The sequence below is a fragment of the Ochotona curzoniae genome, unplaced genomic scaffold (genome assembly GCF_017591425.1).
Source record: "Ochotona curzoniae isolate NIBS_2020 unplaced genomic scaffold, NIBS_Ocur_1.0 scaffold_4763, whole genome shotgun sequence".
In the NCBI taxonomy this organism is placed as follows: Eukaryota; Metazoa; Chordata; class Mammalia; order Lagomorpha; family Ochotonidae; genus Ochotona; species Ochotona curzoniae.
This window is the reverse complement of record NW_024467123.1, coordinates 2,060,132-2,079,140: the sequence shown is the minus strand read 5'-3', so window position 1 is coordinate 2,079,140 and position 19,009 is coordinate 2,060,132. Positions and strand designations below refer to the sequence as shown.

Genomic DNA, 19,009 nt, shown 5'->3' with positions numbered 1-19,009 from the left:
CTTAGGAAAAGTTTGTCCATTTCTACAACTAAACTCACATCTTGTTAGGAGTAGCTTGGAGTCTTTAGATCAGTTTGAGAATTGACATCTTGGCAATGCTGAGTCCTGATCTGTGAACGTGGGGTATCTTTTCAGGCTGTTGGACAGCTTGCATTGGCAGTGCACTTCTAGATACAGGTGTTCACATGCGCGTGCTGTATTTTACAAGTTAGCAGTGGTGGAGTTGAAGTCCTTGTGTCTGGATTGTCAGGGTTAATGCAGAGGTCTAACAGGGTTTTTTTTTTTTTAAGGTTTATTTATTTTTATTGGAAAGTCAGATTTACAGAGAGGAGAGGCAGAGAAAGATACTTTGTCCTCTGGTTCACTGCCCAAGTGGCTGCAATGTCCAGAGCTGATCTGATCTGAAGCCAGGAGCCAGGAACTTCTTCCGGGTCTCCCGTGCAGGCCCAGGGTCCCAATTCTTTGGGCCATCCAGGGAGCTGGATGGGAAGTGAAACAGCCAGGATATGAACTGGCACCCATATGGGAACCCATTACATGCAAGGCAAGGACTTTAGCCACTAGACTACTGCACCAGGTCCCTGTCTAACAGTTTTTAGCTAAGGATGCATTGAATTGATATAAAACTGGTTTCTGGAAATTATGTAAAGAAAGTAATATGGGTAATATCTTTAAGATTTTTGTGTCTGGTGTGGTGGCTGAAAACCTTGGGACCCCATACCCGAGTGGGAGACTCAGACCAAGTTCCTACCTTTGGATCAACTCAGTTCTGGCCATTGCAGCCGCTTGGAGAGAGAACCAGCGGATAGAAGATATTTCTATCTCCTTCTTTGTGCTTGTGTTTCCCATAAAAATAAATCTTTAAAGCAAGATTTTCTAATCAACATTCACACTAAAAGTGTCATAGCCTGTGTTGTGACTTGCTCATAAAGTTATTCTTACCCTAAATATGTCTGGCATAGGAGAGAGATCTCCTTAGGTAAACCTACAAACCATTGCCCAGGGTCGGGAGGCCGTGTCAGAGCAGTAGCTGACGTAGCTGAAGGAGAGAGTCCTCTAAAAATCCTGGAGTGAAAAAATAGACCGCAGCTGCCTTTGTGCTTCTGTGGGATGAATAGTCCCTCCCAGACCGGTGATGGGCGCAGGCCAGTGATGTAACGGTGATGGTCACGTCGCAAGTTCTACTCTGGCCGATCCTTGACGTGAAAGGTTCACCCCTGGGGAGTTTGTGCCCTGTGTGAGTGACAGCTGCTAAGCACTGGCTCCTGTGAATGTGCCGAGCACAGGGGTCCACCCTGTTAGCCGGACATGGTCCTGTTGCTTGTGCCAGGCTCCCCAGAAGCCGGAACCGGCGTAGGTGCTCTGTGACATCCAGGCACTGGCATCACCTGCTCGGCTCCAGCAGCAGTGTTCTTGGAGCTCTTCCAGCTCGCTGCTTCCCGTTGCTTGCTGATTGGATAGTTGTGTGAACGGACCCTGGTGCTTTTCTGCTTGGTCAGGGACACTGTTAGAACACGTGGCTTGGGTTGAGAACAGAGTTTTGGGAAAAGTGGAATAAATGGCTGCCCGTCCTACGTCATCTTAGGGTTGACAGGCTCCCTGTTTATTGCCATGCCTCCAGGGCACGGTTAATAAATGAAAGCTCCCACGTTAGGGATTCATTCTTGTGGTATAAGGCTTGTATCCACTGTGAAAGCTTGAAGAGTTTGAAGCTTTACTACGTTAAATCTTACAGGCAGTTTGTGTCTACTTTTTTTTTGTTTGTTTGTTCAGAATTTGAGAGGTTTCAGTCGGGGGCAGCCAGGGGAGAGAGGAGGAGAGAATGTTTATACCGTCACTAGCTGCTTTACAGCCATGTAGGGAAACGTCAGAAAAAAAGAGCAGAGGTGCCTGGAGACAGCTGACCGCAGCACCGTGCGTTCACCCGAGGGCAGCCTTTGCACGGTGCTCAGGGCTGCCCACGCTGGCTCCCGTCTTCCCTGGGAGACCCTGTAGAGCGGTGTGTGGCAAGCTACAGGTCTGTGTATCACACGAAGCCTGCCACCTGTTTTTTGTAAGTAACGTTTTATTGGAACATAGCTGCTCTCACTATTTGTACTTCATCATGGCTGACCCTTTTTGCCACACAGGCGCAGTTGAGTAGCTGGAACACATTTGGCCCACGCCTTGCGCTTCATAGAATAAAGTTTGCCAACTGATCTGGAGAGTTCAGGCTTCAGGAATGTTAAGTAGAGATCCTAGCTATGTTGAATTTGTTGTAGACTACTTACCCTCTAATCTTGCCATCATGGGGACTCACGGATAGCAGTTGTAAGGAAAGATCGTTACTTATGTCAGAATGAAAGCTTGATGATGAAAAGCTGCTTACTTAAAAAAAAAAATTCTTACAGTTAATGGAGGCTGCTGTGTCCTGAATCCAAGCAGCCCGTGGAAACTGGAGCTCTGATTTACACTGATACCTGACCACCAACCTCTCTCAGGCACTCCCATCTTACTGTCAGAGAGAAATTCTGCATTTTTTTCCTATTTAAATTCCTTTTTTTTTTTTTTTAGCATTTTTTTCCCCCCAAGACTTAGTTAAGGCTTTTGAAAATGAATATAAATTGCTAGCCTCGCTGCTGGATGTCTTGCAGGCATTCCAGCTTAGTCACATCTTCCTTGTCTTCAGTCTCACAGCTTGAAGTCCATGGCCCAAAATGACTCTGCCAGTGGAGACGCTCGTCCTTGAAGAAGATCACCGGGTCGGAGGCTGGGATGAGCATGCCACTGCAGCCGCGCTCTGCCATTCCAGCCCAGGGTGCTGCCTCTGCTCGCGTCTACACAAGTAAGACCAAAGAGAAGGAGAGGCAGGAACAGGTAAGGGGAATACCACGCTGGGCTTATTTTGCAGTAAATTTCCATGAAGTATTGCATAGAGTGGCATTGATTTCCCAAGATCAGAGTTTGTGCTGACAATATTCTCATAAGCACACAAGTAGTCGTGCTCCAACGGAATTGTCTTCTGGTAGGTTTCTGTGTTTACAGACATAATATAAACTTAGACTGCTTCTAAGTGGTTCCTTCATTGATGAGTTCAGCCTGATTACTTCTGGGAAAATCACTGAGGCCAATTCTTTGGATTCTCAGGGCATGAGGATCATTTTCTTTGAGCAAAAATGTAGGAAGGTTTTGCTATAGATCTGTTGTAGTTAGCAACACAGAGCCTCTCTCTGCCCTTGGGTGTCCATCCTCTGGCTTGATCATGAAAAGGCTAATCAGATCAGTGATGGAGGAAGTTGAGGACCACCTTTCCCTGCTCCCACCACACCAGTGGATCAGGAAAGGCTTTCTGGAGAAAATGGCATTCGCGTGGAGAACTGGAATGGTGGCCAGGAGTCTTGAGAAGGGGGACTGCAGCGTGTTCTAGGTGGGAGAAATTGTACATACTGAAGATCCGGGGGTTGAGCAAGGTGCACTCGAAGATGTTGGGATAGACTAACTCCAGCAGAACACACCCGTTGGATGGGGCATCAGAGGAGGTTGGAAAAGCTGGCGAAAAATCTATTGTTGTCCTTTTAAAACAATTATTAAAAAAAAAAACCCGCAACATTTCTTTTTGAAAAGCTCAGATACAGAAGGAGAGGCAGATTCAGAGGGAGTGATTTCATCTACTGGTTTACTTCCCAAGTGACACATGGGTGTGGGCCACAGCATAGCCAGGAACCAGGGAGAACGCCTGGGAAGCTGGGAGCAAGCACCTGTGCCAGGTCTTTGGCTGCTTTTTCCTTGCTGCTTTAGCAAGGAGTTTGGTTGCCAATGAAGCAGCTGTGATTTGGACTAGCACCCATATGGGATGCTGGCATTGCGGGTGGCTGCTTAAATTGCTCTGCCACAATGCTGGCTCCAGGGTTTGTTGTTGTTGTTGTCATGCTTGCTTAAGTTGGTCATTGAGGCACCCATTTGGGGAGTGAATTAAATGAATAGAGGGTTATTTAATATCTTACTTAGTCCAGACTTGACAACCTGTAAAGGATCAGATAAAAAAAAAAAAAAACGTTTAAGACTCTGTGAGTCAGAATGAACTGCTGCTTGGTTGTGCCATTGTAGTGTAAAAACACACAAGAAGACGGTGTCTGCTTCTCTCCACATGAGTGTGTGCAAGTGAGATGTCAATGACCAGAACAGGTGGCCAGCTGGATTTGGTCTGGAGGTCAATTCCCTATCCTTGGCTGCAAAAAATGTGATGGTGACCCTGAGTATGATGGGAGTGATGGGGTGGGGGTGTGTGTGGTATGTTTGGCTTGCTACCCGGTCGGCTGGGTGAGTGCAGATGGGAGCGGCTGGGGCGAGGCAGGACTGCCTGCCTGCTCTCTGCTTTGCCTTACACAGTGCTTTGGCAGACATTTGCTCTGTGAGCTGTTGTGGCGTTTCTTACGCTTAAACTTACTAGTTGCCCAGGATTGTAAGGAATCTTTGTTAAATCTTGAATTAAGAAGTCCTGCTCGAAGTTGAAGCTTCGTTCCTTCCTCTACACCATGGAGGATTTTTTGAAGGCGTAGTCTTCTGTGTCACGCCCTGTAAAATACAAGAATTGCAAGGAGTAGTACATCGCATACATTTAAAAGGACCTCTGAATCATTCATGTTTTTCTTTTTGATTGTCAACCTGCAGCCCTTTCTGTTTTACTGAATTTTGGGGACGTGTGTGGTCAGCATTGTCGGAAATGCCAAGTGGAAGTATGGGTGGGGTTGGGTTTATAAATATAGTGTTTTCAGTATTTTTTGTTTATCAATTTAAAATAATGGGAAACTACCCACAAGATTTATATTTCTTATATTCTATCAATGAAAGATTCATTTAATTAAAAAAGATTTTTTTTTTTATTTTGAAAGAGAGGAAGAGACAGAATTTGCATTGGCTGATTCACTCTCCATATACTTGCAATGGCCAGGGCTGAGCCAGGCTGAAGCCAGGAGCCAGGAGCTTCATCTGAATCTCCTCTGTGTGTGGCAGAGATCCAAGCGCTTTGAAAGTCTTTTTTTTTTTTTTTTTTTTTTTTTTTTGTCCCCTAGGCCATTAGCAGGGCACTAGATGACAAGAGAAGCAGCCAGGGCAGGAACTGGTATCTACATGGGATGCTGGCCAGTGTTGCCAACTGTGACTTTATCTGCTGTGCCATAACACTGGCCCTGGTAATCTCTTGAAAATCCTCTTGGTCTAAATGAATTGACAGATATAGCCAGGCAGAAGGTCAGTCTAAGAACTTGTCTTGTAGCAAGCCTAGGCTGCCAGTCCTGTTCTCACGTCCAGTGCGGAAACCAAATTGGTCAGAATGTCTGGGTAGGTGTGGATCTTCTGCCTAGGCTACTGTAGCAGAATAGCACGGAGTGCTGGTTTAAGCAGCAAGCACTTGTTTTTCACAGTTCTGGATGCTGGAGGTTCTGCTCAGGGTGCCAGTGGGACCACATCCTTCTGAGTTGAAAACAGCTGCCTCTTCACGCAAGCGTACTGATCCTGACATCCTAACCTCACCTCCAGTACCTAATTACCTCCCCCAGGCTTTGTCCTTGACTGCTGACTTGCTGGGGGTGAGAGCCTCGACGCAGGGTCTGGGGCAGGGAGGCATTCAGTCGTCAGGCGTGTATGTGTGTGAGGAAGCTGTGTAGAGTTGGAGGGGGAAAGAAAGGAATTGTTTTTAGGTCAGGAAAGGAGTTTATATACGTACACATATACACACATATGTAACAGTAGTACTTGTGGGTGTAGTAAATAGAGCCAATCTCCTTGAAAGGCTTTTCTTGATGTCCACAATTTGATAACCTTAGACATGTGCACACACATGAAATCATGTCCCCATCAGGCTCACAGAGGCGTCTCCCACTCCCCCAGTCTCTCTCACACTGCTTTGGCATCCCTCCCTTGGGCCGCTGTCCGTTCCCTTTCTCAGTACTCATTGATCTGTTTTCTTTCAACGTAGACTGGTATTTTCGGTTCACTTCCCAGATGGTTGCAGCTATGGGAGCAGAGTCGATCCAGTCTGAAGCCAGGAGAGCCAGGAGTTTCTTCTGGGTCTCCCACAGGGATTCAGGGGCTCAGGCTTTTGAGCCATCCTCCTGTGCTTGCTAGGCTACAAGCAGGGATCTGGATGGGCAGTAGAGCAGGCAGGACACAAACTGGCACTCACATGGGATGCTGGCGCTTGCACACTGAGGGTTAGCTAACTGAACCACCGTGCTGGGCCCTGGTCAGCATTCTTTCATACAGTTTAGTTCCTTGCTTATTCATCTAAGTATTTCTCTCAGTAGTTAGTTAGCCTATTTTCTTGCCAAGTATTACCCGTCATTCAGATATGCCACAGTTGTTATCCTGTTGATGGGGATTTGGGATGTTTATGTTTTTGGCGATGACAAATAAGGCTGCTGTGAACATTCAGGTATTTCCTTTCCCTTGCGTGGAAAACTGCGAGTGCAGTTGTATAGAAGGTATATAGGTTTATGTACATTAACTTCGTGTGTACACACCTGTAAGTGTTTATTTTCATCTGTTTGTAGAGTAATAGGCATCTTCCATTTATTGTTCCACTCCCCAAATGTTTGCAGCATCCAGAGCTGGATTAAGCAGAAGGTAGGAGCCTTTTACTCGGTATGGCTGGGTGGGTGATAGGGACCCAAGTATGTGAGCCATCAACTGCTGCCCCCCGTGAAACACATTAGGATGAAGTCAGATGGCAAGTGTAGAAGCTGGGACTGCAAGCAGGCGCTCCCACATGGGATGTGGGTGCTTCGAGTGGTGTCTTAACAGCTGTGCTAATACCCAACCCCCTCCTCCTAGTTACCATTTTATTTATTTGGGTTTTATTTGAAAGACAAAGGACGTAATGTTTCTGTACATGAATATTGCGTTGTCCCAGCAACAGCTGAATAGACCGTCATTTCTGCAGTATCTGTCCTTCAATCAGTTGTGCATACATTTTCTCTCTGGGCTCTCTTTCTTATATTCACCTGTTTGTCTTGATACGCACACCACTCAGTTGTCAGTGTTCAGGCTTTACAGTGCACCTTGAACATAAGGGGTTTTCTTTAAACTCATTTTTCCTATTTTTGGTTATGTTTTTCATTTCTGTGTTTAAGAATCAGATTGTCAATTTCTATAAAGACAAAAACCACTACTAGATTTTATATTTGTATTATTTTTTTCAGATAGCGTAAATCTTTAATAAGCTATTTTTAAAATAAGTCATTGTTGCATTTGTACTCAAGTTTACAAACAAGACATGTTACTCCTGTTGTATTCTCACTGCTCTCTCTAATGTGCAATTTAGATCAATTGTTAAATGTTTTCTGAAACTGTTATTTGATTGTTTACTTTGAGGAATTAAGTGGAAACAATCTGGTAATTCAACTTATTTCTTTTTTTTTAAAGTTTGTAGAAAATTAAAAGCTAGGTTTATTTTACTGCAAAAACTTCTGAAATTCATGTATATGAGAGATCTTCAAAACGTTCATGGAAAATACAATGGAAAAACTATACATGAATTTTGAAATAATTAACACAAAAATAAACCTGAGTTTTAAAATTTATTTTCCATGAAATTTTTTCTTTTATTATTATTATTATTATTATTATCATTTTATGATACAGTTGCATAGGCCCTGGGATTGCCCTCACCCCTCCCCAAGTCCTCTCTGCTTCCTGAGTTCCCTATGTAATTACTATAATATAGTTCTTCATACACAGTCATATGTCCCATCATTGTGGGCATGGACAATGGCAGAGAGTCCAGCATCCTATTGTCAAGATATAGTAAACAGTTTCATTGGGAGTCCATCTTTGATCTGGAAGTAGAGATGCATACTGCATTGTATCCTCACATCTGGATATGATAGTCTCCTTTACACAGTTACTATACATCCCCTTAAATGAAAAGCCACAATACAAAATCAACAACAGGAAGAAAACAAGAAATTAAAAATGCCATGACATTAAATAGCATACTACTGAAGACTAATGTGTCACTGAAGAAATGAAAGTCAAGAACCTTGTGGAGGAAAATGATGGTACTGTATGGCCTATGAGTCAGTGAAGAATTTAATGGGAAAGAGTTTTGAAGACATAAAACAAACAAAAAAATCCATGAGATATAGTTTCCGCTAATTTTTGTTGGTGATATAATCTCCTGTAGTCAGCGAACAGATGAGTTTTGTTTTATTAATCCAGTCTACTAATCTATGACATTTGATTGATGAGTTTGATCCATTTACATTCAGGGTTAATATGAATGGGTGGTAATTTGGTCCTGTCATTTTAGGAATGGGTTGTTCATTGGTTTAGTCTTCTATTGTTATTTTGCTGGGATGTTCTTCCCATTTGCTTTTGGTTTTGCTGGATGCTATTCATTTTCTCTGTCAAGAGAACGTCTTTAAGGATCATTTGTAGGGCAGGTTTGGAAGAGGCATATTCTTTTAACTTTTCTTTGCTGTGGAAGAATTTTATTTCATTTTCAAAGACAAAGGAAAGTTTTGCTGGGTACGTTATCCTGGGCTGACAATTTTTTTCTTTTGGAATCTGGACTATGTCACTCCATTCTCTCTGGCCTGTAGCTTTCTTGTGAGAGATCTCCTGTGAGTTTAATTGGTCTTTCTTTATATGTCCGTTGATTTTTTTTCATGTGCACATTTAAGGATCTTTTCCTTATGTTCGATTGAAGAGAGCTTGATGATCATGTGTCGTGGTGAAGATCGCTTTTAGTTAAGCCTGTTGGGAGTTCTGTGCCCCTCCTGGATGTTGTTCACTCTCCAGATTAGGGAAATTTTCTTTTAGTACGTCATTAAATATATTTTTAAACCCAGCTTCTCTCTCTGCACTTTCTGGTACTCCCATAATTCTTACATTTGGCCTTTTAATGGTGTCTTTTAGTTCTTGAATACTTTTTTTTTTTTTTTTTTAGCTTGGCCCACCTCTGTTTCCAGCTTTTTGTTTGTTTCCCCTGGCGACAGAAAATATCTTCCAGTTTGGCGATTCTTTCTTCTCCCTCCTTTAATCTGTTCTGGACACTCTCCAGTCTGCTTTTTAATTTTCTCTATCATATTCTTAATTTCTGATATATCAGTTTTCATGTGATTCATTACCTGTGTGACACATTGGTAAAATTTCTTGAATTCCTGCTTTACGTGCTTCTTGTTGTTAAGAAGCTTTATCACAAGTGTTTTGGATTCTGTATCCCCCCATTTTCTGGATGTCTTCCTCAGTTAACACTGAGGTTGGCAAAGCATTTTGCTCGTTTGCAGGGGAGTTTTCAGTAATATTCATTGTGCCTTTGTCTCTTATTTTGCTCTTGGTCATTGTACTTCTGGTTAGCAGATTCTTTTCCTTGGGGTAGATTTCTAAGCTGTGTCACCCATAGGTCTACAGTTCGATTTTACTTATTGTGGTTGGCACATGGCTTTTTGTTTCTAGTCACTTGTGCCACTCCCTCCAGTGAGTTCCAGGTCTGGGTTCTTGTGTTAGGCTATTGCATGGTCTCTGTAACCCCAGCCCCTGGCTCACCACTCTCTGCCTCCTGTGATACCGTGCTGAGGCTTCACCATTGTCTGCAACTTTTCTCCCTCTTCTGGTTTGAGCCATTCCCAGGATTAGGGAGACACCATGAGCCCTGCATAGCTAGGTTGTTGGTGGTGCTGATCTTGCCAGAATCTGTTGGCCGTTAGGTCTGAGGGCCACATGGACTTATGGATCTGTACAATGTCATAGTTGGTATTATTTTCCTGTGGGACCAGTGCAGTGCACTGAGCTCAGTGATTTCGCTCCCAGCTCGGCACATGTGCAGCTCACTGTTGTCCCTCCAGTCTCATAGCCTTTGCTACCCTGTATCAAATGGTGCCTGGTGTGCTAATGGTTAGGGTTCTTAATCTGCTGGCCATCAGGTCTTTGGGCTACCTGGACTTATCTTGGGTAGAACCTGTAGGATACCACATTGTTGTAGTTCACTGAGCCAGAAATGAGTTCACCTCCAGCGCAGTGCATGGGCAGTCCTGTCCCATAGCCTTTGCCTCCCTACACCAAATGGTGCCTGATTCAGCTCTAGGGGCCTGACTTGGCTATGAAATCCACCCTGCTCCCACACTGCCTGTTTGGGATCTGCCGCTCTGTCTCTGCTCCTGGTTAAATCAGACAGACCAGCAAGATGGGCAGTTCTTTGTCTGGGTTCATCTCCTGAGCTCCTGGTGAATGTCCCTTCCCACCTTGTTGCTGGTGGAGTTGGAGCAGTTCAGGTCTCCACTGGCTGAATGCCACTGGAGCATCAGTCACTGCAACACCACACCGTTGTATCCACTGCTTTCCTGTGTCTGTCAGTCTCCAGGTGCCGCTCTGCTGTCGGTCTGTCCTCTCCTATTTCCTGGAATGTGCCCTCTGTGCTTCACACTGGCTGCTTCTCCATCTGTGTAAACTTGTCCTTACCCTATTCCGCCATCTTAATTCTCTTATATTTTTGTTTTTCAATATCCATTTCCACTTAAAAACAAGTTGACATTTTAGCATTATGGATTCTTGACCCGTGAGCAAGATAATCTGTCCTCTTTAACTCTTATTTTCTTCTAGTGATATTCATAGATTTCACTGTAAAGGCCTTTTTTTTTTTTTTTAAGGCATAAAGGGCAGTGTATCAGGTTAACCTAGGTTTTCCAGCCCTTCCCCCTCCCCCATCCTAGCAGGTCTGGAGGGGAGGGGCCGCTGCAGCTGAGGCTGCTGCAAGAATAGCAGGGTAGAAAAGAGAGAGAGAGAGAGGCCCACTGTAAAGGTCTTAACCTCTTGTAAGTTATTTCTGAAACATAGACAGAGGTCTCTTATCCACTGACTAGTTCCCTGAGATGCCTGCCAGGGCCCAGCTTGGGCTGATTGACTCAGTGCAGGTCTTCCATGTGGGTGGCATGTACCCAGTGACTTAAGCCATCATCGCTGCCTCCTGCGTCTGCGTTCGTATGAATGTAGAATCAGGACCTGAGCTGGAGGTTACACTTAAGCGCACTGAGACATAGGAGACTCAGCTTTAACTGCAAGGCTGATTGCCTATTCCCTTGTTTTACAATTTGCATGTCTTGCTGTTTGTTACTGGTGCCTTGCGATTTTGCCAGACTCATTTGTCACTCTTTATCATCCTTTTGGAGAATCCATGGATGACTGCTTTGGTACGCATGTCATTGGTCAGTAGAGACAGCTGTGCACTGCCCTCTTCTATCTGGCTGTTCTCTGCCAATTCTGCTTTCTGCCATCCTCCTCCTCCCTCCCCGCTTCTTGCTTTATTACACTGGACAGAAATGGTGAGGACAAACATCCCTGTAGTCCTCCCATGAACAATCCCATGAACGTCAGCAGCGTTCATGTCGTCTGAAGGCTTGGTTGTGGAGTTTACCCAGGAGCAGTGGACAATCATGGACAATGCTCAGAAGACCCCGTTGGGGGATGTGATGCTGGAGAGCCGTTGAGAGCAGTACGCTCTCCTTGGGATGCTCCATTACCAAGCCTGATGTGATCCTGGAGCAAGAAACAGTGCCACAACTCACAGATGCCCACAGAAAGGATGAACTGCTTGGAAATCAGATAAGTCAGGAAGTAAACTTCAGGAAGCTTGTAGTCAGCAAGTCAAGTCGAGAAGAGAGTTCACGCAGGTGTGAAATCTTACGCATGTTAAGAGAATGGAAAAGTCTTTTGTGACGAGTCATCTGCGATTACACATCAGACAGTTCACACAGGGATACCGCCTTATGAATGTAGTGAGTGTGGAAGGTCCATTTTATTCAGGAGTCACAGCTGTGCAACGTGAACACACTTGGGTTTGGGTGGAGGTGACACTGAAAGGCAGAAGGAGGGAGAGGGGAGGCACCCACGAAGAACAGGAAGAGACTGCCAGGGCCTTAGTTCTGCTGCCTGGAGCATTATCCTCAGTGTTTCTAAGTGGCCGTTGGTGGATGAGTTCTAGAACGTGGTGTGTCTGCAAAGCAGGGTACTCTTCTATCCTCAGGAAAGCAAGGAAGCTCTTTGTGAGAAAGTCGATGAACGCAGCGGGCAGTGTGTTAAAGGAGACAGCCTAGACATGGTAAAATAAGACGGTATGGTGTTTGCGTGGAATCTGAACAGCTGAACTACAGAGTGCTTCAGGAGAGTTATAGCTGCTGGAGTGCTCCTAGGTGCAGTTTCAGTTGCATGGGAGGAATAGGTTTTATTGCACAGCACGTGATTAAAGCTAAGAATAGCTTCGTGTATTTCCAAATAGCCAGAAGATAGCAATCTCTCTGTGTCCCTCTGCCTTTCAAGTAAGTCATATAAAAAGAACATACTAGGCAGTATAAAAGGAAACTTGATTGGGAAATAAAGAGCTTTTTAGAAGTCACCGCTGAGTGGTAGTCACTGTTGAGGCCGTGGTGTGCTCATTAGCTGGCTTTGTCATTCCCAGCCTGTGCGCGAGTCCAGTGGAGGGTGCACACAGTGGACCTGGCTGGTCTCTCTGTTAGACCGGTGAGAATTTGCTCTATCAGAGTAATTGTAATCTAAGTACAGTTAAAAATCTTGGTGAGTTAGGTCGGCCTGTGTGCAAGGAGAAACCCTGGTATTGGTTTTCCGGAGTGACCGAAGTGTCACTGCAGGGCTTCATGACTCGGTTTGGCGTTTGGTGTGGTGCTCAGTACAGCACTGAGGATGGAGTCCTGGGCTTGCTTCTGCTTTTAGCCCCCGACTAGTGCACGCCTGGAAGGCAGCAGGTGATGGCCTATGCGCTCAGGTCTCTTGGCCACTCGTGGTAGATACGGAAAGAGTTCCAGAGGTCCTGGCTTTGGCCTGGCATATCCTTGCCTGTTGCAGAAATTTAGGTGGTGAGCCAGTGAATCGACGATTTCTCTTTCTGCCTTTTAGATAATTGAAAATAAAGAATCGAGTTGGTTGTAATTGCCAGTTGTCATTTGTGAACTAAACAGTGGGGCAAAACAAAAAAACAAACAAAAAAACCAAAACAGTGGGCCAGCAGTAATCTCAAGAAATCTTTTTTAAATCTTTTCTCCTTTTAGGAGAAAAACAACTAAGTTTGCTTTTCAATTCAGAATGTTCAATATAATTATAGCGCCCTGTAATACTTGTCAATGTCTTACTATCTCACCAAGGTGATATCTTTATTCTGCATATATTTACACATACTCATGTGCAGCGAGAACTGTCTTCCCGGTGGCCACCTGACTTAGCGTGCTTTTCCGTATTGTTTAGTTTCCGTTGCAGCATGCTTTCCTGCACAGGTGATGTATTGCACACATGGGTTTTCCCTCACTGGAGCAGCACACGGATGGTGGAGCCCCGCCCTCCCCTGCAGCAGCCGTGGTCCAGCGGGGTGGGGTGAGCTGAGCCCTGCTCTCTGTGCTCTGGTGGCAGTCTCTGCCTGGCACGTGCCTTTGCACTGCTGGGCTCCTCAGCCACCCTTCCTGCAGACCTGGCCTCCCGCACTGCCTCCTCTTCTCTTTCTGTGTGCTGGACTTATTTTCTTTCAGGTCTACTTCTAGTGTCTGTACAGTTTTATTTCTTAACTTTTGTGTGTTTTTTTTCATTTCCTGCCCTTAAATTATATCATTTTTTTTCTTTAGTTCTGTAAACATATATTTAAAATCTCAGCTGAGTGATAGCTGCTGTGCAGTTGTTTGTTTTTATCTACCTCTTGGCATCTGGGAATTCTCTGGCTCGCTTTTTATCTTGGCTGTGTGTGAAAGACCATCCTGTTGGATTTAGGATTTCCCTGCAGTGCTGGGAGGTGGGGTTGGGGTGTTGCACTTTGTGAAAGCACCTCTGAGGTTCCAGTTTCCCAAATGTTCTGTGACTTGTGTCTGTGTAAACAATCCTGATTGTTGACAGTGGCAGTAAAGGTGCTGGCTTCCTTCTCGCTATAGTAAGTGGAGGTCCCGTCAGACATTTGAACGTGACCGTTTCTGTCGCATCTCAGGTGAAGCCTGCCAGTGAGGACCTCTGTTTCACATAGCAGCTGCTGGCACAAACGTTGTGCAAGACGCCCTTCCTCCAAGGGCCTTGTGGACCTCAGTCCGTGTAGGTCATTCACTGAGCAGTGTGACCGCCACTCCCATGCTCATCTCTTAGGTGAGGCACAGACTTGAGTCTCTGAGAGTGGACTGGGTTTGCAGACTCAACCTCCAGACTGCTCTTCACTAACTTGCTGTGTGAAGGCCGTATCTTTGTAAAGCAGCTGTGCCTCACTGAGGACCTCGCCCTTCTCCACCCGCTTTGCCTGTATCTACACTCCAGCATTGCTTAGTAAGTCTGCACGGAGCTCGAGTCTTGCATTCTGCCTGTTTGCTGATGTCTTCACCCGAGTCTTCATTAACGTGTTCATTCTTCAAACAAGTAGTTATTCGGCCCCTGTTATATTCAGGTACAAAGCATACATGTGGTATTGTGAAGAGACCAGCTGTGGGCTGCCTGATTCTCTCTCCAGACCTTGTGCTCTGTGTCCGTTCCACAGCTGTCACCGTGGCCCAGACATTGTCACCTGTACTGCTTTGCAGCCTCTGTTAGTCTCCTTGCCTCAGCCTCCTTTGTCCTGCTTTGTGGCTGATCGGAAGTAGACAGACAATTGGGTGTGGCAAATCCCGTGGTCCAGAAAGAGTCTCCGCACCAAATCTATGACCGCAGGGGATATTTTCTGGAAGGAGGAATGTCAAAGGTGAATCTTCAAAAAGGAGGAGCTGGGGCTGGCACTGTATATTAATCCGCCATCTGCAGTGCCAGCATCCCATGTGGGTACGGGCTTGAGTCCACTTCCAATCAGCTCCCTCTAATTCATCTGCAAAAAGCAGTGGATGATGGCCCAAGGCCCTGGGTTCTTGTGCTCACCCGGGGGACCCGGAAGAAACTTGGCTTTGAAACAGCCCAGCTGTGGTCATTGAAGCCACCTGGGGAGTGATTCACTGGCTCGAAGATCTTTTTCTGTAACTCTTTCACATAAAAATGAAATGAATCTTAAAAAAAATAAGATAAGGTACTAGTTGTGAAGCTAAAGGATATCATGTTCAGGCCAGAGGGAGCAGTGCAATGCAGAACTACTACTTTATTTTTAAGATTTATTTATTTTTTATTGGAGAGGTAGATACACAGAGAAAGGATCGTCTGCTGATTCACTCCCCAAGTGGCTGCAAAGGCCAGAGCTGAGCAGTACTGACTGCCAGGAGCCTCTTGCAGGACTCTCACACGAGTGCAGGGTCCCAAGGCATTGGGCCGTCCTCTACTGCTTTCCCAGGTCACAAGCAGGGAGCTGGGTGGGAAGCGGGGCAGCCGGGATATGAACCAGTGCCCATATGGGATCCCAGTGGTTCCGAGGCAAGGATTTAGTCACTAGGCTATCATGCTGGGCTTGCAAAGAGTGCATTGCAGAACGAATCCTTAGGCGGGAGAAGTGCTTAGGGTCCCACCGAGGAACTAACCAAAGCTGTTTATGACTGGCACTTAAATGCTCGCTGGGTGCGTGGGGCGAGGCTTGAGAGTGCCACATTGATTCCATAGGCACTGAGAAGTCCGTGGAGGTGGAATGGGAGCCACACCGTTGGAACACTATTTTTTATGAGGTCACCATGCAATTAGAGAATCATTTGGTAAGAGGAGCTTGGAAAGAGACTGCTTACAAAGTGATGGCGCCCGTGAGTGACAATGACCTGAACAAGGAAGTGGTATAGAGGATATGGAGAAGGAGCAAATGGCAAGGAGAAGGACAGGAGCAGGACGGAAAGTGCCAGTGGCTGACGGATTGTGGTGGTCCGGCTAGGTGAGCTCTGGCTGGTACAGCTGGTCGCACTCACTGGAGTAGCGGGGACAAAATGGGCAGGTGGCACAGGCGGGGCGTCTGGTGGTGAACACACCCGACTGAGGTCTTGTTAATGGTTGTATCCATCAGCTTTTCTCTACTGCAACACATTTCCAAAGCAAGAAGAGTTTGAGTTCAAGGTTCCGGAGGGTCAAAGTCAAGATTGCGCGTGGCATAGGTGTTTCTGAGGTGCCTGTAGCTGATGGGGACAAGATCGTGTTGTGCACAAGGAATCAGCGATCTGGATGGGACCAAACTCAGGCTTTTATAGCAGCGTGCCCAAGGAACACACCTGTTCCCCTTCCCCCCCAGCATCCACTGAAAGATCTACCTCCCAGCAGGGCCACTCTGAGGACCAAGTTCTTAACACATGGCCTTTGAGACCATTCAGCATGCAGACCATGTCCTGCTGGAGGTGTCTGCCTCAGGAAGTGGGCTCTTGCCAGCCTGCTCTAGCTAGGAGAGGGAGGTTAGTGTCCCCCACAACTCCTGGTGACTAGAGAGAGCCAGGAAGAACAGATGCTGAGTTCTCATGGGGAGCAGGAATGGCAGCTGGCAGGCTCTTCTGCTGTGTGGCAGAGCTGGTGTTTGCTCACCTGTTAGCTTGGTGTCAGAGTTAGGGCTGTTGTTGATGAAGTCAAATCCAGGTCTTCCTGATATGAAGAGCTCATGGATGAAATCCAACAGAAATGTACCAGCAATGTGAAACCAGAACATACCATCAACAGAAAAGCAACACGGGTTTATTTAATTTTTTAAAATTTATTTTTATTTGAATTACAGGGTTAGAAAAAGAGGAGGATGAGGCAGATCCTCAAACTGTTGTTTCACTCCCCAAATCGCTGCAGCAGTGGAGATAGGCCAGAGCTGGGCCAGAGCAGGCAGATCAGAAGCCAGGAACCAGGAGCTTCTTTCTGGTCTCCATGTGGGTGCAGGGCCCAAGGACTTCCTGTCCTCTGCTCCCGCTGTTCCAGGCACATTAGCAAGGAGCTGGAGGGAGTTGGATTGAAAGAGCAGATGAGGCCTGAACTGCTGCCCATGTGGGATGCTGATATCACGGAGGCTTAACGTGCCGTGTCATGGGCTTCATATTTAATCAGAGCTCTGGGTGATGTGTGAGCATAGTCAGAACGAAGGCACAGAGATTCAGGGAAAATGTTTATCTGCCTAGGATTGGTGAGGATTGGCCAGCGTGTAGTGGAGTGGTGTGACACAAAAGCATGACGTGCTGTAATAGACTGAGGTGGGAGAACTCAGGGTCTGTCTGCTTAGCTCTCCTTCACATCTCTGTGTCCTGCACATTCCTCCCTGGAGTGAGCATCCCTTCCAGAATGGGGATCTTTTAAGCTGCTCTCAAGTTAAGGTACATCAGAGGATTTTTTGACGACCATCCTCTTACACAGAAAGGTGGGGGGGAGGTTAGAGGAATATTCTAACCTTAATGGCTGACATTTGGGGATAGAGATGTGTGATCAGCCTTGGAGGAGGAGGAAATGGAAAGGAAAAAAAGTCAAAGAGACGTTGCTTCTCAGACCCTGCCAGTTAGCGAGCAGTCGGCACTGCCACAATGCCATGCTCTGGGGCGTCACTCTCCGACGGAGCCACAGTGTAACGGATGTTGAATGGATGTTGAATGTAGCACTCAGCGGGTTTCTTCTGCCCTTTGCTATACTCGGTGAGCTTCCTGGCCTGCACATTCACACGGCAAGGAAGAGAAGGGCCCCCTGGACTCACAGCTGCACCCCCGGAAAGGTGGGACAGATGCCCAGTGATGGCTGGTGAAAGATGTAGGGTCACTGCGCACAGCAGAATGCTTCGAGTGGCCAGAGCTCCTGGGGGGAGGGTGCCGGCACTTCTGGAAGAAATAATTCCTCTTCAGTTGTGGTGAGGATTCCTAAGTATTGTGGAACTGCCAAAGAAGAACTTGAGTTTTATAAAGTCATGGAATGAAGCAAAGAGGGACTTATGGGGTCAAGGCGCCACATGAAAAACCAATTTGCAGAACCAGCAATTAAATGAGAAATAATTAGGAATAGTACACTTGCAGCTGGAAAAGCTAACTCCTGGAGCATGGCTCCCTGCTGAACCCAACACAAAGCGTCTCACTCTTGACATCGGAGTGGTGGAAGAAAGGCTGTCTTCATCGAAAGCACAGAGCAAGGACCCAGCTATTGTTTCCCCTCCCAGGCTCCTCAAGGGCTTGGGGCACGTTCCGTAGGATACAGACCCTAGGAGTTTTTGATTTCCCTGCCGTGGAAATTGACAGAAGGCCCCCTTGCACCTCAACGTTGGTTGGGGTTTATGCTTGGACATGAGGGAGACAGCATGATGGGAAGAGGCTCTGCCAGACTGATGAGCGCAGGGCAGGGGACTGGGCAGGGGTCATTGGTGGGGCGGGACGGTGGTGCCTCTTGTCATCTGCGCCCGGTGTGGTGGTCTGTGTCACTGCTGTTGAGTCGCTCGCACACTGCGCGCTCAGTGATGGAGCTGCTCACGACGGCCACCTGACGATGGTCACGTGCTGGTTGGTCACAGGCTCAGGGGCAGTATGGAATAAATACATATCAGGTTGGGAGGGTGTCATCTTGGGAGCCCTGTCTCTCTCGCGTCTGACTCGCAGACCGAAGTTGGGGTTGAGAGGCACATATTCACAGTATTCACGGCCTACCACTGATTTATGAGTGATGCTGTCTTCTTCTGAGTGTTTTGATGAAAGTGGATTTCAGTCGACCAGGTTGCAGGGTTCTTGCTGGGAGCCTAGGAAAAATCTTCAAGACAAACCCCCAAATCCAGATGATGGGTACAGGAGAGAGAAATCATCTCTGAAGTCTTGTGGTCAAGAACCCTATGGGTCATGTTGTAAACTGTTGTTGATGTTATATTATGGCTTTTAATTGGTCGGGACGAGATTCTGCCAGCTCTGCTTTTAGACCAGAGATGGTCTCCCCAAGAAACTGTTGAATTGATCTGGACAATAAGATGCTGGACTCCATGCATGGTACGTGCTTGCAATGAAAGAAGCATGACTGGATTTGAATTGTAATACTGCAATAAGGTGGAGTAATCCAGCATTATGGGAGGAGGGTACAGGGAGGGGTTGGGGGAACCTCAGAGCCTATGAAACGATGTCATAAAATGAAATGCAATAGTAATAATAATAATTAAAAAAAAACCCTTGTGAGGCTG

At 46.3% G+C, this 19,009-nt stretch overlaps 1 protein-coding gene across 6 annotated transcripts in view; it reads left to right on the top strand.

The window, feature by feature from the left end:
- The window catches only part of MARCHF8 (membrane associated ring-CH-type finger 8), a 106,453-nt gene that overhangs the window by 31,038 nt on the left and 56,406 nt on the right, over window positions 1-19,009 (top strand). For all 6 annotated transcript variants that reach the window (XM_040970419.1, XM_040970415.1, XM_040970422.1 and 3 more), the window contains exon 2: window positions 2,669-2,856. In XM_040970419.1, the coding sequence (XP_040826353.1) occupies window positions 2,755-2,856 (102 nt within the window). In that variant the 5' untranslated portion in view covers window positions 2,669-2,754. The remainder of the gene's footprint in view (window positions 1-2,668; window positions 2,857-19,009) is intronic.